Source organism: Mesocricetus auratus, unplaced genomic scaffold (genome assembly GCF_017639785.1).
Source record: "Mesocricetus auratus isolate SY011 unplaced genomic scaffold, BCM_Maur_2.0 Super-Scaffold_100013, whole genome shotgun sequence".
Taxonomy (NCBI): Eukaryota; Metazoa; Chordata; class Mammalia; order Rodentia; family Cricetidae; genus Mesocricetus; species Mesocricetus auratus.
In genome coordinates, this window is record NW_024429196.1 from 72,698,751 (window position 1) to 72,722,421 (window position 23,671).

Here is a 23,671-nt window from a genome sequence, read left to right on the forward strand (position 1 = left end):
AGTGTCAGAAGGTGGGAAGGCCATCAGAGCAGCAGGGTTGTGCACAGGGGTTCCAGAGAGAGTGACTGCCCCTTTCCTATGGGAACCCACTGGCCTGAAGGCAGTGGGCTGACACACTCATAGCTCAGATGGGAGAAACCGGGACACGCAGGCCTATGGGATACAGGCAGGCTTCTGTTCCAAGCTACCTAGGGGATGGTTAAGGAAGGAAGATTGTGCCTGGACTATAGAGGGAGTTCAAGGTCATTGTGAGCAAGTTATTGAGATTTTATCACCAAGTAAAAGGAGGGCTGAACATGTAGCTCAATGGTAGAGTACTGCCTGTACTTGTGAGGTTTTGAGTTCCATCCTCCCTCTGTCCCTCCTTCCCTCCTTCTCTGTATGAGAAATATAGATACACACTCACGCACACACACACACACACACACAGAGAGAGAGAGAGAGAGAGAGAGAGAGAGAGAGAGAGAGAGAGAGAGAGAGAGAGAGAGAGAGAGAGAGAGAGAGAGAGAGAGAGAGATTCTATGGCACACTGTGGCAATCCTGGGAACCACCGCACAGACACCAGAGAAAAGCTCGCCCTGACACAAACAAATTAGTGCAATATCCCCAGGCACATTCTGAGACACCACCAGAAAAGCAGGCCGAACCCTGCTAAGACAAGACCAGCAAACCAGTGCAGGTTCAGCTCTCCAGAGCCTGGAACCCTGAAGCCCACTGGTGAAAAGTGTGATCAAGAACCCTGAAGCCCACTGGTGAAAAGTGTGATCAAGAACCCTGAAGCCCACTGGTGAAAAGTGTGATCAAGAACCCTGAAGCCCCCTGGTGGAAAGTGGGAACACAGACCACAGAGAGGACCAAAGCTGTTGGGGTGGGCACTGTGCTGAGGAGGAAATGAATGAAATTCATCCCTGCACAAGTTCCCATGCTGGGAGCCTCTTGAGGTCAAATCCCTGGGCAGGAACCTACCTTGGCAAGACAAGAAGACAGCTTGCACACAGCCCACTGGATCTGATGAACTTGAACCTAGAGACACGGCTGTTCTCCTGAAGCTGACCGTAAAAGACAACTCAGAGGATAGGGGAGCCTACATTCATTCCAGCACAAGGAATAAGTAGGTTTATTTTCATTAGTAATTTTATTTTTAGTTTGTTTTCATTTTCATTTTAAATTTACAGTTGTGTTTTAACTGCTTTTAGTTTTATCTTGCTTGATAAGGTTTTATGAGTGTTACTCCATTAGCTGTCTTACCTTTAACCTATATGTTTTTCTTCTAATCCCTTGTTTCTTCCTTTTCCCTTCCCCACTCCCTATTTAGTCTTTTTACTTCCTTTAAAAAAATCATCAATTGCCAGGCAGTGGTGGCACACACCTTTAATCCCAGCACTTGGGAGGCAAATTTTGAGGTCAGCCTGGTTCACAGAGTACGTCCCAGGACAACCAAAGCTACAAAGAGAAACCTTGTCTCCTAAACAAACAAAAATCCATCCATTTATCCATTCATTTAGTGTGTGTGTGTGTGTGTGTGTGTGTGTGTGTGTGTGTGTCTGAGTGTATGTATGTGCATCACATTCATGTAGTGTCCTCAGGGGTCAGAAGAGGGCACCAGAGCCCCTGGAACTGGAGTAACAGGTGGTTGTGAGCTGCCGTGTGGGTGCTGGGACCAAACTCAGGTCCTCTGCAAGAGCACTAATCACTCTTCAGCCCAAGCTAGCTCTCCAGCCCTTCTTTTTTACCTAATTATACCTATCTTTAGCCTTAATAATCTTTTGGCTCCATTTATCCTATGAGAATCTGAGTTCCTTTGCTTCCTAACACCAGTGGTACTACTGATAAAGTTGCCATTTACCTCATTCTGCATTTTAGTAATGGGATTATTATCCAGTTGGTGTTCCTCTTACAACTGTCTATGGAGATCATAAGCCCAAGTGGAGACTACTGGCTAAGAAGACCCATAAAAAGGGAGGGGAAAGAAAACGGAAAAACGAGGCTGCATTCATCCTAACAGATGCACATGCACAGATCATGTATGACACAGATGCCAGAACAGAAAAAGCAAGCCAGCAGCGGAACATTTCCAAAGTCCAGCCACAGTTCCTTGTTAACTGAAACCATAGATCAGGAAGTAACCGAGACACCAGAAAAAGAATTCAAAATCCTAAGAGGAGCTATGCTTAACTGTACAAATACTGTTTTTAATACCACCCTCTCTTTTTAGGAGGCTGGACTGTGGTGTTCCTTGACCAGACTGTGTGTGTGTGTGTGTGTGTGTGTGTGTGTGTGTGTGTGTGTGTGTGTGTGTGTGTGTGTGTGTGTGTGTGTGTGTGTGTGTTGCTCCCAGCAAGACTTCTGGGCTCTCAACACCCAGCAAGCTGCTGGCGGTGCTTCACACAGTTTTACACAAACCCATGTGACTCCCCAGCAGAAGAAAGAGCCTTGGATGCAGCCTTTCTCCCCTTACCTTTGTCCTGCGCCTCCTCCAGTGCTGCTGGGCAAAGCGCTCATTGGCAATGAATTGCCGCTCTGGAAGATGACCAGAGCAGAAGGCGGTCTTGGGGGCCTCCGATTCAGGTAGCTTTGCTTCTCTTATTCTCAAAGAATATCCATTATACTTTTTAAAGATTGGGTTTATCCTGTATTTGCCAATTTCCAATTTTCCTTTTTGTAAAATTTTCAAATTTCATCTCATTAGAGTTGACAAGCATTCTTTGGATGGACTCCAGTCTTTCTCAAGGATTCTCCTTTGCTGGCTGACACATGTTCTGTCCTGGAGGAGGCTGAATGCCCTGTTCTGTTGTTACTGGACAAACTGCTCAGTAGGCATCTATTGAGCTGAGTTGTTTGGAGTCTTGTTTCTTCTCTTCCTTGTGACGCTGACCAGTACCTGCAGCTTTTGAAAGCAAGGTACTGAATTCTTAACAGATTTACAACTCAAAGGTTAATAGTTGCCTAGCGCCCTTCCCATCAGTCGGCCATCTTTCCATGTATGTTAGAGCCTTGCTTTTAGATGTCTACATGTTCACAGCACTCCACCCACTCTGCCTCTGGCACGGAAGCTTCACTGCTGACAGTCTGCATCACTCATGTTACTGGGGGACTTACTCCTGCCATTTCTGCATTCTGTGTTTTCCTAATATAGCATTTTGATTCCTTTGCCATTTCTTTTGCTATACATACTTGATTTGTTAGTGAGCTTTCTGGAAGTTACAGTCACTATTTCAGGTTAGAACAGTCTATTTTGGATTGATGCCAACTTAATTTCAACCATCTATAAGATTACGCTTGTAGGCAGCTTTATGGCCCTGCCTCGCCTCTGTGCCTCACTGTTGCACAAGTAAGTCCTTGTGCATCATGAGGCCATCAGAACAGCGGCGTGACGACTGCTTTATGACATCATCCTTTAATTCTGACCGGAGGAAAGGAGGTGACACACGGAGAATACGCTCACACTATCTCTTGTGCATCTCACACTTTAACTGGTGCTCGCTTATTCCATGTGAGTGTGCGTTAATTTCTAGCGTCTGTCTTTTCATTCCGCCCTAAAGAACTCACTTGATTCTTTGTCAATGGAGAAGCCCACTTCTGACAAATGCTGTTATCGTTTTGATTAGACTACCTTAGATTTTCTTAGATTTTTGATTCTTTAAAGAGTGTAAGTGCTGGAGAGATGGCTCAGGGGTTAGGAGCACTGGCTGCTCTTCCAGAGGACCCAGGTTCAGTTCCTAGCACCCACATGGCACTCTGTGTAACTCCAGTTCTAGGGGATCCAATGCATTATTTTGGCCTCTGTGGGCACCAGGCCATGCATGTGGTACACAGACAAACACGTAGGGGAAACATTCATATGTATAAGGCAAATATGGATTTTACTTTGGCATTATTTATCCATTTCCTCACCCTGTCCCTCTCCTGCTCCCACTAGTACCCTTCACTTTCCCAAGCAGTTCCCCTTCAATCTGAAGTGTGTGTGTGTGTGTGTGTGTGTGCGTGCGTGTATAATTTGAAGTATATGAAGGGAAACACACAATATTTGTCTTACCAAATCTGGCTTGCTTAGATTAGTAATTTGATCTCCCGTTCAATCTACTGCCTTAGAAATGACTAATGTCATCTTGTCTGTGTGTGAACAGTCTTGGGTAGCTGTCACACTCTCTTGGTTGACAGGCAGAGGCTGACTCCATGACGTGGCTGCTGAGAATAGTGCTACAGTAAACATGGGCGAGCATCAGCTCTGTTGGAGATGGGTTTATCTAGGAGTGCTACAGTTAGATAAGGTAGCTCTAATTTTAGATTTTGGATGTCCTTCCACACCCGTTCCTGCCTACATTCTCATGAGCAGTGCATTCCCCTTTGCCCCACATCCCCGCTGGCATTGCTGTTTAAGGACAGCCATCACAGGGGCGGTGGAATGTCAGTATGGTTTTGGTTTGCATTTCTCTAAGGACTGTGGATGTTGAGCATTTCTCAGGAATTTACTGACCAGTGTACTTGGTTTTTTGAGAGGTACCCGCTCGTTTCAATTGGCCTTTCCTGATTGGATTATTTGGTCCCTTTTATGTTCCCCTGTTAATCCATCAGGTGGACAGCAAATGTTCTCTATCATTCTACTGTCTATCACACACCTGCCAGTGCTTGTCTGTTTGGAAGCTTTTAATTCCACACAATCCTCGCTCTCTATCCTCACTAGTGTCTGAGCTGTTGTCATTCCTTTTCCTGTCACTGTGATAAAAGCAGCTAACGGAGAAAAGGTTTATTCTGGCCCACAGTTCAAGGGTTCAGTCTGTCATAACTTGAAAGTCAAGGTGACTGGAACATTCCTTTCAAATCAGGAACGAGACAAGCATACCCCACTATCTCTACTCTTACTCAATACAAATGTCTAGAGTCTTAAGCCAGAGCCTGTTTGGGGCACAAAGAAAAATCCTGGAATTGGGACATGACCATGATTATAAAACTCTGAATCGACTTAAAACAAACAGACAGAGGTTTGTACACTTAGGTGACGACTGTACACTTAGGTGGTGATTTTTGCCAAACGTGAGCTAGTCAAAAGAGAAACCCCAACTGAGACAGGTTTTCCTCCACCTTGAACTCATGGTATGGTAGGCGGGAGTAGAGTGTGGAGGGTGCAAGTTCAGCGGACTCGGGCCTGGTACCCTGTGACAGGCCTGGTGAGGAGACACACAGAGCCATGATGCACACATGTGGCACCCACCTTCCAGTAGACCACAGAGCTGGCCAAGGAGGGCTGGAGAAGGGCCAAGACCGCTTCTTTTTCTTAGCATCTCAGCCCTTAGGCCTAGAGAATTTCAAACACAATTTAAGGTTCTAAACTTGTTCAGCTTTTTCAGGAAACTCAGGAGACACATCTGTCTGTATACAGGATGCTCACGTGGGCATACAGAAGCCGCAGTCATGGGGAGTGATGTGAGCAGACGGTGTGTGTTGTCACATCACAACTGTCCTTGGGAGCACTGGCGTCACTGATGGGCCAGGATAAATGCCCCACATTTATCATTTCTCAACAGCAGATTAACATCCCAGGGCACACACTCCACATTTCCAAAAGGACTACATAAAAAAGGCAAGTAATTTCATGTATTGAACACGTCAAACAAATGAGCCAGGCACTGTGGGGTGCTAAGAATAAACCCGCTGGGCTGGAAATGGGTTTTAGTTGGTATAGCACTTGCCCTGCATTCAGATAGCTCTGGGTTTGAGGCCTAGCACCTCATAAGCCAAAAGTGCTGGTGAAAGGTTGTTAATTCCAGCACCGGGGACATGAAGGCAGAAGGATCAGAAGTTCAAGGTTATCCTCCGATATACAGTATGTTCAAGGACATCACAGGCTACATGTGATCCTGTCCCCCAAACAAGATTATAGCACCGTATCATAGCTGTCCATCACCAGAATTTCCTCCTGTCAAGTTAAATGTCACTGTCATTGCCTGTCTCTTACAGTATGTCACATAAATCTTGTAGTTATGCTTTAATGCCTTCAAACGATGGCCCTCTTAATAAGCATTTTTTTATCAGACAACTTAAAGAAATATTACTCAACATGGGAGAGGTTGCTCAGAACTGGATTTATCTTGCTTGCCCAAACACTTTGCTTTCTGCAGACTGCACAAGAGATTCATTCAACCCGTTCAGAGGCTGAAAGTGAAAGTGACTCGTTACTTTTGAGAAGGGTCAAGAGGGTGCAGCTGCCAACTTTCAACTGTCTCTAGAACCTTCTCAGTGAACATCACGGTTGTACGCCTCCGGTCGCCAGCTGCCGCCTGCTGCCACGGGGCTGCTGCTTTTCGTGGGAGGTGGCAGGCGTCTGCTCTGAAAGGGATCCCGCGGCTGCAAGCAGAGTCTGGAGGGTGAGTTGTTTCAGAGGCTGAAGCCATCTTGGCAGCAAGATCCACGAGTGGACGGATCCCTAGGCGGGAGATCTGGCTGCTCTCAGCCCAACCTGACTCCTGCTCTGGCGGCACACCAGACAACGGAAACAGCAGGGCAGCCATTCAGTGCTTTCTCCAAGGCAATCCATATGCCCAGGCCCCCCAAACCAGCACTGTGAACATGCCGTTCAGGTACATGTGTGTACAGGGGCATGCATGAGTATGCAGGTCTGTGTTCATGTGTCTACGCATGTGGAGGCCAGAGGACAATCTTGACCATTGTCCCACAGGCACTGACTGTTCATCTTGTCCTGTGAGACAGGGTTGCTCACTGGCTTGGAGCTCATCAAAAACGCCAGGTTTGCTGGCCAGTGAGCCCTCAAGGACTCCCCGATCCCTGACTCCCCGACACTAGAATTAGAAGCAGGCCACAACATCCTCTTTCTTTTTTTTAACGTGGGTTCCAGGACTTGAACTCAGGTCCTCTTTACCCACTGGACTTTTGAGCCCACAATGATGCCAATTCTTAATGCTATAACTCCCTGCACTATGGATTAACCCACAGAGCACAGTGGCCAGTCAGACCCCCCCTTCCCCCGGGGCCATACTTATCTTTCCTCACTTCTAAGACTTGACTGCTGTCTATCTACCCCCAGTCCTGTCACCCGAGGCCAGCATCTGCCACAAAGGCAGTTTCACACCTCAGTCCTCACCCATGCTGAGGCCCTCCACAAGAGCTGGCTCCCACTTCCACCTAGTGCATCCTGGCCCAGGAGCCCTGCCTGGGAACGGGGAGGCTGCCTCGCAGTGACTTCCTCCTAAAGTCTCTGAAGACCCCAGTTCGTCCTGCTGGGCCCTGGGAAGCAGAAGTGCAGTGAAGTGTGGTGACCTCTGCCAGGGCCTCTGTTCTCAGACATGTCCCCAGACTGGCTGTGGCTGTGAAGCCCACCTCCCCGCCCAGCTGGTCTCCTCTGAAATACGAAACACACGTACCACCAACACAGCTGTTTGAGGCCATACTAACCATAAAGACGGGTCCAATGTGACTGGGATTCTACAAGCAACTACTGACCCCCCCGCCCCCTGCCTGCCCACACACACAAAAGGAGATGCTGGGTCTATGGCTTCCTGTTGGTATCTGTACACCAAAGCTTGCCCTAGAGTTCCAGGGTGCCCTCAGAAAACCAGTGACTCCAGGGTCACCCCAAAACTAGGGCAGTAAGAACTGGACACAGGATTGGGCATGGCGATTCACACCTTTAATCCCAGCATTTAAGGAGAGGTGAGTTGATCTGTGACAGTTCAAAGCCCAACAGAGCTACGCAATAAAATCCTGCCTCAAAAAGAGGAAGGAAGGAAGGAAGGAAGGAAGGAAGGAAGGAAGGAAGGAGGAAGGAAGGAAGGAAGGAAGAAGGAAGGAAGGAAGGAAGAAGGAAGGAAGGAAGGAAGGAAGGAAGGAAGGAAGGAAGGAAGAAGGAAGAAGGAAAAGGGGAGCTGGGCGAGCACCCATCAAGAGCAGGGTGGAGGAATGAGGCGTGTCAGCATTGATAGTAAGTCCCCAGGGTGGCTGGTCCAGACAGGAGTCCTTCTTGAGCAGTGTGGCTGTCAGGCCTTGACACTTGTCCCAGGGTGGACCAGGGACACAGTGAGATAGATGTAAGGCCAGCTCACTGGGCTTCACAGCCAGGGGCCAAGCAACCATTAGCATGCACACCTCCTGTCATTAAGTGCCAGGGCCCTGTACACGTGTGCACGCATGCTCACACACACACACACACACACACACACACACACACATGCGTGCACACCTTTCACTCCTGACCCTGCTCATTAAGCTACAACTGGATAACGTGCATTTCAGAGGTCTTTGGGAACACCAGGCGAGAATACGTGCAGCACCTGGGGCAGGGAAATGCCAAGGAGCCGTCAACCCTGCCACCTGCCCGCCTGTGTCACCATTTGATAAACACACCTCTTTTATCTCTCCAAGTCATGAGATGACTGAACAATCAGGGCAAAGGACACGTGTCCCTGTTTAGACAGCACACCTGTCCTATCGGAGCCATAGCGTGGCTCTGTTAACTGGCTGTCTGCAAGTGCAGAAGTGCTGAGTCATCAGTTCTGGGTTCCATCCCTGACGTGTTGATTCGATGTGCTGGTCTCCTCTAGGCACCACGGGAAGCCCATAGTGTGAGTCCTTGAAGGAATGTCATGGAGAGTCACACAGTGCCTGAAAAGCACTGGGTAGGTTCCTAATTCGGTCATTACCATGTCAGTATGTCAATATGCCTACATAAAGCATCTTGTATTTTGCGGTCCTGGGAACTGAACCCAGGGCTGCACACATGACCACTTAGTCACACTGTCTGCCGAATGCTGCTTTTACGGCAGGACTTCACAAACAACCATGCTGGTTTCTGTGTGCAGTTGTCTATGCTCATGTGGTGTTGCGGAAAGCGGACATCGACCTCACCAAGAGGGCTGGAGGATGAGGTGTACCATGTGTGATCGCCATCATGCGGAACTCAAGACAGTACAAGCGGAACTCAAGACAGTACAAGATCCCAGGCTGGCCTTGAACTCGTGATTCTCCTGCCACCGCCTTTTTTTTTTACCCACCAAACTGTTTTATTCATCAATCAATCAAAGAAACATACACAGAAGGACATCCCCCATCAGGTGTCCTCAGAGGTCTGTCACTCACCAAGGGCGGGCCGTCTTACCACCCACCTCTTCTAAATGTGGACGAGCAAGGGACAGGGCGGCCCCTCCATGGCATCTCTGTGCACTGTCTTTGGATTACCCCATCTGCCCTGTCAGGTCCACAGTGTTTTCCCGTTGCCCTGAAAATTTAGAAGACAATCAAACACCAGCTATCTGAGGTTCAAGTGCTGGCCTCCAGCTGTTCTGAACTTTCCAGAAGGGAGGGGCTGTAACAACACCAAGACAGGCATCTGTGAGAATTTTAGGGCTTGCAACACGAATATTTTGAGCAAAGGGTTTAAACGACCCTCCTTCTTGCCCCTCAATCGCAATCTGTGCTGTATTGATATGAAACAGCTCTTAAGTTTTCAGTGCATCAACTAATAACTTTCCAGTATTTTCTGCCATGACACGTCTACCACACAGTTATTTTTAATATACTATAGAAAATAACCTGAATTGGTTTTTTTTTGATAAAGCCCAATAAACACAGACATACTCGTCAGTTAACATTTAACCAGATCAGTAGACAAATAGTGGACTTATTATTTAAAAATGTCAGCCTGTCAGGATCTTTGGACTCCAAATAAGAGCCAATGGAGGGTATGTCACCAAAGTGGACATGAAGGTCAAACTGAGGGACAGCCATCCAAAAAAGTACGTTTTTCCCAAAGTCCTGTACCCAAGAATAGATACCCCATCACTGGAAAGCAACATCCCCAGTGCTGCTGGGAAAATGACCTTGCCTGCTAAGGTGTATTTGATAGATAAAAGGGGTAAGTCTTGACTGGTGGAGAAAGCAGACCTATCATTGTAGAAAACATAAATCTGAGACAACCCTTGAAGTCAAGGAAATAACACAGAAAACCAGGGCTTCCAGCATGTTTTTTGTTTTGTTTTTCAAGATAGGGTTTCTCTGTGTAGCCCTGGCTGTCCTGGAACTCACTCTGTAGACCAGGCTGTCCTAGAACTCACAAAAATCTGCCTGCCTCTGCCTCCTGAGTGCTGGGATTAAACATTTCTAACCTTTCTTTTTTTAAAGGGGGGTTTATTTTGGGCGACAGGGATAGCTCAGGGATGAGGTGCACTTGCTGCCCTTGCAGAGGGCCTGCACTCAATTCCAGGCACCCACACTGGGTGGCTCGCAATCACCCTGCTAGCCCAGCTTCAGGGAGATCCAGTGTCTCTACAGGCACCGACACTTGTACATAACCCTCACCATGCATGCACTCACACACACACACACACACAATCAGAAATAATAAATCTTGGCCCTGACATGATAATACACGCCTTTAACCACATCACTTGGGAGGCAGAGGCAGGCAAATTTCTCTTGAGTTTGGGGGCAGTCTGGTTAGCAGGTCTACACAGTGACACCCTGTCAAAAAATATCTAGTATATGTCTGTGTGCATGTATGTGCAGGTGCTCATAGTGGCCAGAAGAGGGCACTGGATCCCCTGGAGCTGGAATCACAGGCAGTTGTGAGCCACCTAATGTTAGTGCTGGGAACCAAACTCAATCTTCTGGAAGAACAGCAAGTGCTCTGCGTGTGGCCTCTCTAACACCTTTTTGTTTGTTTTTGAAGCAGTCTCATGGTGGAGAACAGGCTGGCCTCAAAAGCATAATTCTCCTGCCTCCACTTCTCAAGTACTAGGAGTTCAAGTATGCTCTACACTCAGCGAGCAGACACTAGGTGACCTGACTTCTACAGGGTCAGTCCCTCAGAACCAGCAGGTCTCATGCTGAGATGAAGTGAAACGCTCTTGTTTGCTTCTGTTACTTGGAGGACAACTGTGCCTGATGTCCTTAGTCCCTTTCCATGCCTTCTTTAACACCCCCCCACAGACCTATCCACCACGTTCAGCTGCTCCAGGTGCTGGGGCTGCAGCTGTGTTGGTGGCATCCTGGCCTGGTATACATGAACCCAGGGACCCATCCCCAACACTGCAGAACCAGATGTGGTGGCTGAAGCATGCTTGCCATCCCAGCATTTGGGAGGTGGGGGCAGGGTGATCAGAAGTTGTAAGGCCATGCTTGGCTACCTTGGCCAAGGTGGAAGCCAGGTTGGGTTACTTGAGGCTATCTCAAAACAGAGAATATAACAAAAAGAATGGATGTGACCATTAATATACACAGACACTCTGAGTTGAGCAGCAAGGGCCATGAGTATAAGCTAGCCTTTCACAATGGCTAGCCTTGGGAGTGTCAGCAAAAGACAACCCAGGCAAGGAAAACCATCCAGAGCCAGCACCCTACTTCTGTTCGTTCCCCATATGGAGTTTCTACAGGACTTTGCTTTCAGCCTTAAAACTTAATAGGAAATCAAATAGTAACCAACCAGCAAGCTGCCTGGCATACAAATCCACACCCTTTCCCAATAACAGCATCATTTCCAGCCTAGCGAGCACACAAGTGACATTTTTAGCATGCTATGAACAGGACATCCCTGAAGGGCTAAGAAAACAAGCAAGACCCCTCACTCCACTGGCCAAGGTTTCAGGCTGGAGATGAAGAGCTCAGCAGCTTTCTCAGGAAATGTCTGGACACCAAAAGGATTCTGCGGGAGTCAGGTGTGCACAGCAGACAAGAGCCCCAGAGAGTATGCGGATCTGCAGCCTCAGTGACTGAGGCAGTGAGCGAGTAGCTGCCCACAGGGAAGATCTCGGCAGCCCCCCCCCCCATCAGGACAGGCAGCAACTGTAGGCCAGGTGGTGGTCAGCCCACTGTGTCTCTCTTGAGAATTTTAAGAATCACGTCTGTATGCTCTCAAATAGCAGAGCAGCCTCAAGATGAAGAGGCAAGAGCTTGCAGGGTGCGGGCACGTTGCCAGACAGGAGGTCCACTGCAGTCTTCAGCAAGCACCAAGTTCTGTCAGAGCATACTGAGGCTCAGCCCTGGATATGACTGCAGAAGACACTATGGCTAAGCCAAGCAGAGCCCCCCAATGGGTTGACCCTTCACCCCCTGTTCTGGGACCATGTCACATGGTTCCTTGACAAAATCGGCATAGAAACTTTCCTCTGAAATCCAACACACAGCGATCCATTCTGAAGAGTTGGGCAAGGGACAAGAGACAGATTCTCAAATGCTCTTCCATTGACTTTATTGACACTGGGGAGTTCCACTCAGAATGTCCACCCCGGTCCTCAGGTGGTAATGGACAAGTGTCTGTCAGTATGTACATAGTTACTCAGCAACTGTATTTGGTAGAACTTCACATTTTTGGTATACAGAAATAGTTTTATTTTCTTAATGCAGCACAGTAGACATACAATCAATTATTCCCTAGAGTGTGCAATATAAATTATTCACATTAAAAAATTAATGACAGAAAGCCTGATATGCGGGAAATATTAAAAACATACACCTAATTTGAATGTTTTGACCACAGACACTGCTAGCTTTATAAATCGGAATAAATACAACATGGTGCACAGTGGCTTGAGCACAGATGGGCCTGCTGCAGGCGTAGTGAGAGCCCACGTTCTCCACTTTGGTCACTGAGACTCCCCGTGCCAGACACAGCTGATCCAAAGAGCTTCCAGCACTGCAGGGTGTCTCAGGCTTTTCCAGCACTAAAGGGTGTCACAGCCTTTGCCTCCTATTCTCCTTTATAGCGAGGGGGCCTTTTCTCCTTAAAAGCAAGAAGACCTTCCAGTCTGTCTTTTGTTGAGATGGTCTAGGAAAGACAAAACACGAAACACTAAAGTCTGCAAACACAACAGTGCATCAACATTAACTACGAAAGCCATCAGCAGGGGCTGGGAAGGCCACTTGTCCTTTGAGCAAATTTCCTAAGTGTGTGGCCAAACTATTTTTATCCAAACATTTTTTTTCCCATTTCGAACATGCTTAAAAAGTGAGGCACTTTATTTTCAGAGGTTAAACAAAGGAAAAGCTCAGCATGGGGAGACCCGGTGCTCCCTCTAGTCCACCAGTGTCAACAGTCCCTGAAGAGTCAGTGCGCTTGTGTGTTCCGTGAGTCTTGACAGAGGCTCATCACCAGCTGCCCCAAGCATTCTCTGTTCTCCGCACTCATCTCCAATCTGTTAAACAGTGCTTCCAGGGTTTTACTGGACGGTCTGGAATCACTCAGCACTTTCAAACTCAGCACCAGGAATTCAAGGCTCCTTGACTTCTTTCCTTGCTTGACAGGTCCTATCTTCTCATCACTGTGTAATATTCTACTTCACGGATGCACCAGGTGATAATTCACTACCAAAGGATGTCTTTTTATCCATCTATTTATTCTTGAGAAAGGGCCTCACTATGTAGCGGAGGTTACCTTCAAAGTCCCAAGTTACAGCAGACTAACCTTGAACTCTCTTGGAATTTAGTCAGGTGCCACTAGGTCTAACTCTGAAGGACAGACATTATGACTGTTTCCAAATTAGTAACTGTGAATAAAGTTTAGCTGCAGGTTTTTGGGCAGATGTGTTTTCACCTTATCTGGGTAAACATCAAAGCACATGGCTGCTGGGCAACATGGTAGAGAGCATTCGGGCTCACCTCAAACAGTCACCTATCTTGGGGTCACAAAACTACTAAAACCATGGTGAGCGTCAGTGGTCACTGTTCTGAGGTTTGGTCACTAAACACTCACTGCACACATGGTCTTCAGTTTCCAAACGACAAGTATTTCCAGCATAGTCTCATACGGCTCTTTGCCATCTGCCCATCTATCTGCTGTGGCTATTGGGATCTCTTGTCCATTCTTTTTTATTTGTTTGTTTGCTTATTTATTTTAAGTGTATCTGTCTGCATGAATCCTTGCATGCCAGAAGAGGACATCAGATCTCATTACAGATGGTTGTGAGCCACCATTTGTTTGCTGGGAATAGAACTCAGGACCTCTGGAAGAGCAACCAGTGTCTTAACCACTGAGCCATCTCTCCAGCCCCTCCTGTCCATTATTAAAGTGGGTTTTCATTACCTTACTGTGCAGCCTTCACAGTTCCTGAAGTATCTTGGATGTGAGTCCTTCATCGGGCTCGTGTTCTGGAAAGACTTCCTTCCGGCTCACCCCTTTCCATCCTCTCAGGAGTGTCAAACCCACCCCTCTTCTCTCTTGAGGCCTGACATTGCCAAAACGAAGGCTGGACTCCTCCACACCATCTGCATTCCACAGCTGCTCAGATCATACTCGGCTTCCCACATTTTGTGCAAAGGGTAGGGTTGCATGTACATGGATGCCCAGGTGCTCTGTGCTGTTGTCTCCACTGAGCAGCTGTTGCCCTTTTCTTGACTGTGTGGGGCTCCCAAGTCAGCCCCTGGGCCCCTGGTCTTTCTCCAGCATCATCACAAAGTCTTGACCCGGTGACTCTTGGTCTCCTGGCTCTATCTGCTATCTGTTCAATAGCTTTGAACTCGGAATCAATCTTTTATCCATCAAGTAAGGAGTCAAGACGCTTGCTGTGTTCGAATTAAATGTACAGACGTCGTCTTGTCTTTGTTCAGAAACAAGGTCCCGCTTCAATGAATAGGCCTGGCTGACATGGAATTCACATGAGCCTTTGCTTCTGCAGTGCTGACATAAAGGTGTGCACCACCACACCCTGAGGGTTCACTTCTCCATGACACTGAATCACCTGTCCTCGAACTCGGACATCTAACAATACAGATTGCGGTTTCTGCCACCATGTTTACTAGTTTTCTCCTCTAGAGCTTGTGTATACTTTTTTAGATGTTTTGACTACTAAGATAATAGCCATATACTTCCCTTGTTGCTGGAGTCAGGATTAGTGCGATCTTGTTGTAACTTCTGAGGAGGGCTTCCATTGCTGATTTTTTTTTCGAATTTACTCAGTTATGTCAATAGTTTCACTTTTACCTTTTCAATCTTTTTGCATTAGCTTGGCTCCCAACCTGATGCTGAAGGGACAGTGAGAGGATTTCACCTAGCCCTGATGGGTAAGAGCTGTGTCAGCACAGGCCTGCTCTGCTCACACTTTATTGAGAGCTTTGATGGTGAATATGTACTCGATCTTGAAAAAGACTTTTGCTTTTGGGGGTGTGGGGGCACATCAACATTATTACATGGCTTTCTTTTTCACAGAAGGCTCAGAACCCCAGGGATAGCCAATGAGCCACAAATGCCATCAGCACCTGGCAGGGCACCTCTGCAAAATCTCAGGAGCAACTAATTCCAACCCAGATGAGTCCCACTGAGGATGGGCGTGCACACAGACAAAATCTCAGGAGCAACTACTTCCAACCCGGATGAGTCCCCCTGAGGATGGGCGTGCACAGAGAGTCCCTTGGGATTACCATGGCATGAATGTAACTTGGAATGTGCACACTCACTGAGTCAATGACCATGTTACATACCTGAGCATAGCAGGCTTCTTCTATGGCTAACCCCGTTACTAAATCGACCTGAGAATAAAAACGTAGTTTAGCAGAATAAGGAAGATTCAATGTAAACCCAAACTGGATAGCCCAAGTATAAAATAACAGAATCCTTCAACACAGCTCAACTGCTCAGAAGTACATGCAACCTGAGACTTGTGACTAGGCTCCTAAAGTCACAGCCTGACTCCACCATCTGGAGCTGTACAACTGGGGAAAGCCATATGACCTCTCTCTGCTTTAGAGGCACACATCACAAGGTGCCAGCTGCAGCACTCACTAAATCAGGGGTACAGCGAGGGTTAAATGAAGACGTGTGCACATGCACGCAAGTGCACATATACACGCACACATGCACACACTAGAGTTCCAAAGTTTATGAGAATCTGCACTGACCACTGTTCCCCTAGCCCAGGACCCCTCTCTTTGTAGTCATGTTCCCAGTGTGCACAAACACACTCAAAGCAGCCTGGCCAGTGCTTCTCCTTACACACACACAGAGACTCCAGGTAGAAGGCAATAGTCAGCAGGGTGCTAGGTGGCTCTCCTTGAATTACCAATAGAGGCTGAGGAGTCTTTCCCAAGGAACTGGCTGAGGACCCCACTATAAAGCCATATCAAAGAGAACAAGGTTGCTACAAAATACAGGGACATAAGAATTTTGTAGTTATGGCCCTGGAAGGAATCCCAGAAGCTTCAGTCAATACGGCAGCAGCTGTATTCTAGAGCATTGGGAAATAACACAGACATCTAAGCGTGATTCTGAGGATCCGCATCCTTCCTCTACGGTACCCGAAACACTCACCTCCATCCCTTGATTAATTGCGAGTTTGGCCACTCTCATTGCAACAGGCCCCTGAAATCCAAAGGAAAGAAACAAGTTTTAATTAACCTTTTACAAATTGTGCAGAATATCTCAGTACAATCCCCATATTCTCAATGTCGGATCCACAGATCGGCTAACAACAACCGAGACGCCAGATGGAAACTGGTTTTCTGACTTCACAGTGGCTGTCACTGATCAAACTAGATCTTGATGGCAGTGGGAGGCATGTGTTCTTTAAATGCCTGCTCAGCACCACACTAGCCAGTGGGAATGCTGAAGCCTGGTCAGGAGGTGACCTGGGGCTGTCAAGTGGCGCTCTGCGCCATCACTTACGAATTTGCTACCTCTCCCCTGCAGCATGGAGAGCCATCTCGGGGACAGGGACTGATCGGGTGTGTCCTCTCAGCATGGACAGCTGACTGCAGTGGTGGTGGGTTGACACAGACATGTCCTCTCATGTGTGTCTGGAGGGAAGAACTAGATGCCTGTGCTCTCTGAGAACGACAGCAACATTCACATGGTGTGGCAGCTCAGCTGGTCTCACCACCCTAGAGACGGCCACACTCTGCAGACACAACTGAGATCCTTGGTCCTGGCTTACATCTGTCTACAGGAGGTAAGTGTCAGTTGGATGCTGTATTTTGAATTAAATGGTCTTTTTAGATTAGTGGAGCTGAGGAGGGGGCTCAGTGAGTGGGTAATGTTCTTCCTGTGAATTCAGGTATCCAACACATGAATGGCAGGTTGGTGTGGCAGCCAGCCTGTAATCCCAGAATCTGGGGAGGCAGAAACAGGTAGAAAGCACACTGACTGGGCAGAAGAGCTGAACTACAAAGCTTGGAGCCTAAGAAAGAGATCTCTCTTCAACATACAAGGTGGAGAGCAATGGAGGAAGACACCAACAGCAAGCCTTGGCCTCCACCCGACTGCACACATGCAGTCTCCTGACTCAGTGGAAGACGGGGTCATTCTGCACGCTTTCATGTGAGCTAGCAGTCCATCCACCACTGTCCTATGAAGATGAATAGAGCATAAGTCGATAAACAAGTTAAAACAACTTGCTGAGAAATTATAGTGTGTGTGGGGGTGTGTGGGTGTGTTGGGCAGGCATGCCATGTGTCCAGTGTGTGTCTGTCTCCAGTGCAACCCTCAGATTATCTCCAAATCTTATTTTAATTGCTATACCCAAGAGGCAGGGCCACCTCAGCTTATGAGATGGGTGCTACACTATGCCAGAGCATTATGGAGTGATCTCAGACGGACACAGATACCTGAGGTAGAAACTCTCTGGCCAGGTCCAGTGCCTTTCTGTAGGCAGCGTCCCCTTCTTGGTTCTGTTCTAACACGTGGCTGATCAAGCCCACAGATTTGGCTTCTTGACCATCAAGAACTCGTGCGGAAAAGATGAGTTCCTTGGCCAGGGACATCCCAATGGCACGTGGTAATCTCTGTGTCCCTCCTGAAAGGTAGAAGAGAGAGGAACAGCATGTGATGATCTGAAATAATTCCCTCCTAAAAATAACCCAGGGCCAGAAGCATGTGTGTACTTCAAGAAAGACTCCAGTGTCCCAAGTTACACAACTGGTAACACCGAAGACGTAAGAATGTCATGTCACGGAGTGGTTTGGGCACCTGGACACAGTTGGTATATTTTTCAGGCCAAGGCAGGTCTAGCAAGGTCAGGCCATCCTCCCAGTCACTGGCAAAAGCCAATACCATGCCAGCAGACAGCAGCAGACAAGCAGGGCTACCATGAATCTAACCCACCAGAAACGGTTCCATTCCAGTCTAGGAAGAATTTACCAAATTTTGACAAAGTCAGTTCACCAACTTTTGAGAATCCTTGATGGTGTGTTAAGTGCAAGCTAATTCTAACTTAGCAGGAATGAAAGCACTATGATGAAAACTGGCTTTGTCCTCCATTCCCTGTTCCTGCAGCCTCTACACTACTGAAGATGCTCATTCACAAACTCACTTATTCATTCACTCACTCGCTCATTCAATCGCTCAGTTATTCATTTATAAACTCACTTATTCACTCTGTTATTCATTCACAAACTCACTTATTCATTCTCTCACTAGTTCACTCACTCACTCACCTCCTCCTCATTCAGATGTGTTCTCTCTACTGAGGAAGACTGCTCTGTAGCGTCAGGATTACACACTTGGTCTTAGTTCTATCAGTTAGTACCTCAGTGACTCTTTACCTCCAAGGGCAGACAGTGGTACAACTACCCAATTCGGGGTAAACACAGGTCAGAGGCTAACACATTCCATCCATATACCAATCTAATGCAGCACCATCTGGGGGAAAGGCTGGGAATAGGTACCAGATTCCCAGAGCTACAGTTGCAGGTTTTGTGAGGTGCCCAAATGAGTGTTGGGAACTGAACCTAGTTATTCTACTAGAGTAGTAAGGGCCCTTAGCACTGAGTCATCTCTCCAGCCCCAACCAACAACTTTTTAATTCTTGAAAATCATCCCTAACTTGCAGAGTTTAACCTGATGGACACTTGGCAACACTAAGAATTTCCTCGTGGGCCAGGCAGTGGTGGCGCACGCCTTTAATCCCAGCACTCGGGAGGCAGAGGCAGGTGGATCTCTGTTAGTTCGAGGCCAGGCTGGATCGACAGCCTCCAAAACAATACAGAGAAACCCTGTCTCGTAAAAACAAAAAAACAAAAAACAAAAAACAAAAAAAACAAAAAACAAACAAACAAACAAAAAAGAATTTCCTGGTGAGGCTGGAGCCAGGCCCTCTGGGATGGTGGGAACCCGTGGGCTCTAGTAAGGTCCTGATCCATGCTCACACACTCGTGCTCTGTGATGCTGAAGATGTGGGACAACCACAATTTTCACAAGCATGTGCCGAGTATTCTCTTAAATAATCTGCATTGAGTTGAGGCTTATGCCTCTAGGGTGAGCACTGACTAATGAGCCAGAGGAGGGGGCTCCGTCTATTCGGCACTTCCATGTGATCTCAGTAGATCTTCAACATTCCCATTGCCCATGTTACTAAATGCAGCCTCTTCAGGAAGGCATGCATCTCACCACCTTGATGTAACTGTTTCTTGAAGCCCAGAGTAAAAAAACAAAAATTTGAGGGACTAATGTTCTCAAGAATGCACAAAGATGACGAACAGTTTCCATAAGACCAGAAACCAGGTTCTCTCCAACCATCCACACTTTGTATCTTCCCGTCTCTATGTTAGCTCAGGGGTTCAAAACTGCTGCTGAAGCCACCATGGCTGCAAGCCATGAAGTGGGAAGAAAGAAGGGGGCGGGGCAAAAATACTCCATTTATTGGTGCCCTTAATTAAGCACTGGCCAATAACATCTACTTGTGCTTTTCACTGGCTGGGGCTGGTTCATATGAAGCTACAGGGGCTCGGAAATGGACTCTCCTTACTACGTGTCTCACAGCAGGAGGAACTAAACTGGGCCTGTTTCTAGTAGAGTGGAAGTGGATAGACACCAGCAGTCACGAACTAAATGGGCAAAGTCGATTTGATCACATCACTTACATCCCACATTTATGCGTTACGTGAGGAGGGTGAAAGTATACTGGAATGTCAGACCTGGTTTGCATTTTCTGTTATTTAACCTAATGGAAGGCATCAAGAGCTCTTAGAAAATAGCCTTCTGAGGGTAAGCTACATAAAATAGGCAGGGGCTTTTGACAGAGGAGAAACAGCAGACAGACACAACTTCCGTTAAGAAAGCTTTGACGTTCATAATTGAGTATAGCATAATATGCAAACAACTGGACATAATTTGGGGCCATCCAGAACGAAATGTAAACTTAGAAAGCACCAAGCTTGCTCTGGTTTGTTTGTCCTTCGTCTTTCCACCCTCTTGACCTCACGGAAGAACCCACACTAACAAAAGGGGATGCCTGTCACACAGACTTCAAGTTGAAGGCTACACAGGCTGTATAACAAGGAATCTTGCCTACAGGGTTAGCAGTCGCCTATGACCCCAGGGACTCCTTATAAGTCCCATCTCTTAAACAGGGAGCCCCCCAGTGCAGTGAATGCCATTCATGCAGCAGATGCTGAGAGCTGTGTGAGAGGCCTCGGGCCCGGCCTTCTCGCTAGGACAGGGCCCAGTGCTCACACACCTGACTTTCTCCCCTCTATGTTGACAGGCCCTGAACACTCCATGTCACAACCCCACAAACACTTTCTAGAGTGTCCCCTTGTTTTCTACTCCCCCATGCTTTTGGCATGTTGTAAAGCCGTGGAGGCAGCAGGGGAGGGGGCAAGATCTGAACGCATGAGGAGAAGAATCAACTGGCTGAACCACGGAGGGAGATTCTGCCCGGCTCTCACTGGCACCTCACTTAGCAAAAGCTAGAACGATTAAGGAATGGACAGGAAGGCACAGGTTAGAGACTCAATTATCTTCACAAGCTCAATTAAGCAAGCGGAGGCAAATTAGAACACTTAACACAGATTTCCAGTTTAGGGATTAATTACTAAAGCCTTTTTTTCTACCAGTGCCCTGCACACTGTTTGTGAAAGACAAGTTAAAGCTTCCCTGCTGCAAACAAAACGATGCCTTTTAAATATTTCTATGGACTTCTTTTCTGTAACAAAAAGTATTTGTTCAGACATCACTGTATGTATTAACTTCTCTTTCTGATGTTCTGGGGCTCTAATCCAGGACCTTGTTAACTGTGGTAAGAGCCCTGCCTCTGAGCTACACCCCTAGCTATAATCAGCCTGGTGTCTTTTAACATTTTAAAAGCACATCACTGCAGAGCAGATGAACAGTCTTCCTTTTAAAAAGCTATGGGAAGACAGCCAAAGAGCATCTGACCATCTCCAGCCACTACAGCAGCACAGCCGCCCTCTGAGCCATGTGCAGTCTGCAGGTCGAACTCCAAGGGGGTCTTCAGAGCATCCAGAGACTAAATGACTGGCAACTCCCAAGAGCCGCTTCCCACACAGGCCAAGTGGACTCTCTGCAAGTCTCATGTAAGCAGAGACAGTGCAAGCAGGCCTACGTCACCAACACACCATCCCAAGTCAGCTTGCTCTCGGCAATGGCAATCCAGAGAAGAGGCTGCCAGGAAGAGGGAGTCACCAAGCCCTGCAGCACTGCACGGCACCAGCTAGCTCGCTCATGCTGCCAACATAAGGTACCACGCCACTATACTCTCTGTGACCATGTCTACTCTCCTGTGTGGCACTCCTCCATTTCAGACATGGCATAGATTGTCACAAACACCAAAAGCTGGGTCTCCTTCTGTGCCAACTACCAACTCTACCTAACAGAACAGGTGTTGTGTGTGTAATGTGACATAGTTGTGCAGCTGGGGAACACAGCCTTAGAAGAACCGCGGAGAGAGTCACTCTGACACAGTGGCTTTGCTGGAAATACAGCTTCCACACTGACGGTGAGGACCATTAGTTGACGTGGTGAGCTGTCACAAAGCCAGGACACTCAGTGAGGTCTGCTTGTCACTTTGCTCTGTTTTTCTTACCTTTGAAGAAAACTGTGTGTGTAAGTGGACTTACAGAGGCCAGAGAATCCCCTGGAGCTGCAGTTACAGGTGGCTGTGAGTCACCACCTGGGTGCTGAAAACTGAACCTGGGTCCTCTGCAAGAGCAGCAAGCTTGTGCTCTTAACCTCTGAGTCATCTCCCCAGCCTTTCTCTGCAACACACACACATTTCTTATATGGTAAGTGTTGAAAACCAATTTTGCAACAGTATTTCCAAACTCAGCTTGGTGGTAACAGCGTCTTTACCAAGCTCTTTACCAAGAAAAGCTTTCATCATCCTATGACGGGATGGCGGGGCAGTAGTCAGCTAGTGAGCACTGCCAAGGACCCCACTAATCACAACAATGGCTCTGTCTCACAGGTTCTGCAGGTGCCAGGCCCAGGAGGCCTGTGCCTGCTGTCTGCCTGAGCCTCACAGGCCAAGGCCTTCACTGCAGGCTTCTTTGGCCTCTGGCTAACAGTCTATGTCCTGCAGCAGTGAGCCAGATGAGAGGGCTTCCCCTGGCATGGCATGACTCAGTGGAGTGATTCGAGAGAGACAAGACATGAGAGGGAGGCCACAGTCCTAACCTCCCCGAGGGGGGGTCAGTGGCGTCCAGTTGCGGCCAGGAGTGGTGCAGACCATGGGCACATACTGTGCATCCTTCCTACATCTCTCTTTCTAGAAACTCTTTCCAGGCTGGGGAGAAGGACATGGAGCATCTTCAAAACACAACGAAGGCGTGGGGAGAGAGCAGCATGAAAACACTGCTTCTAGACAGCTCATCACAGGGAACGCACATGTTAGCTGCCCATGACAGTGAGGAGCGCATGCACACACGAAAAGCCCTTACCCCCCAGCACTGGAGCTGGCGGCTTTCGTTCAATGAGGGGCCTAAGGGCTTCAGACAGAGTGGAGCACCCTTGGCAGCAGACGTGTACTGTGTTGCAAACCCAACCACCGCATACTTTCTTCTCACAAATGTCAGCCGTTACCATCAGCCAGCAAAATATTATTGAAAAAAAAAAGAACAGGGAAAAACATTTAATGTTTCCAAAATACAACCAAACAATGACTCAGAGATGAAGACATGAAAAGTTTTATTTTTCCTAACAAAAGTAGGTCACATGGTGAGAACCACAAGATTCTAGGACAGCAGAAGGGTCATGAACACACAACTAGCATCTACTGAGAGATGCCTACACACCACACAGCATAACACTATGTATGCAAGAATCCTAGGAGGCCACATTATATGAAATCAAATTGAAAACCTGGCCTTCACAGAACTGCCACGACCAAGCCACACACACACATCCTCACTCACACTCGTGAGCGGATGGCGGTAGACCAGTTCACATGCCTTACCTGACCAGCAGGGGCCAGAGCCTCCCAACTCCTAACCCGGCTGTCCTTTGGTGGATAAAGGCTCTGCGAGTACAATGGAAGTATGAAACTGACCATGTCACCTGGAGAACAGCAGTGACAGTGCCAGAAAGCTCTGAGAGAAGATCAGGGCTCCGCTCAGCCAGTAAGTGCGGCTGGAGGGAAGACGGGGAGTCACCTGTGCCTCCTGGGGGTGGCCTGTCCCCCTCTCACTCTGCCATGGATACATCTCCCACTGTCTGTGGTTTTAAGGCTTGGCCAGTGTTATACCATCACCATGAACTCTGAGGTCATGTGCCTGGGATCAGTCCCAAGTGGAATTGCCCACTATTTTCTTTTTCTTTTCTTTCTTTTTTTTTTTTTTTTGGTTTTTTAAAGATGGAAAAACAAACAGCAAAATGAGCACATTTAAACAAGCACGATGCTTGAGAGTTCAGCAGTTAGAATTACTGGTCACTGGGGAAACCAGTGGCACTCTGTAAATGCCAGCACAGGAAAGTCCTCCGAGAGAAGCTAGGCCACAACTGCTT

At 47.7% G+C, this 23,671-nt stretch overlaps 1 protein-coding gene across 1 annotated transcript in view; it reads right to left on the reverse strand.

The window, feature by feature from the left end:
- Nucleotides 1-12,179: 12,179 nt before the first annotated feature.
- The window catches only part of Auh (AU RNA binding methylglutaconyl-CoA hydratase), a 95,109-nt gene continuing 83,617 nt past the window's right edge, over nucleotides 12,180-23,671 (reverse strand). The window contains exons 7-10 of the mRNA XM_005066299.4: nucleotides 17,539-17,726; nucleotides 16,247-16,297; nucleotides 15,421-15,468; nucleotides 12,180-12,772 (exon numbers count right to left, since the gene is read on the reverse strand). Coding sequence (XP_005066356.1) covers nucleotides 12,695-12,772; nucleotides 15,421-15,468; nucleotides 16,247-16,297; nucleotides 17,539-17,726 — 365 coding nt within the window. The 3' untranslated portion in view covers nucleotides 12,180-12,694. The remainder of the gene's footprint in view (nucleotides 12,773-15,420; nucleotides 15,469-16,246; nucleotides 16,298-17,538; nucleotides 17,727-23,671) is intronic.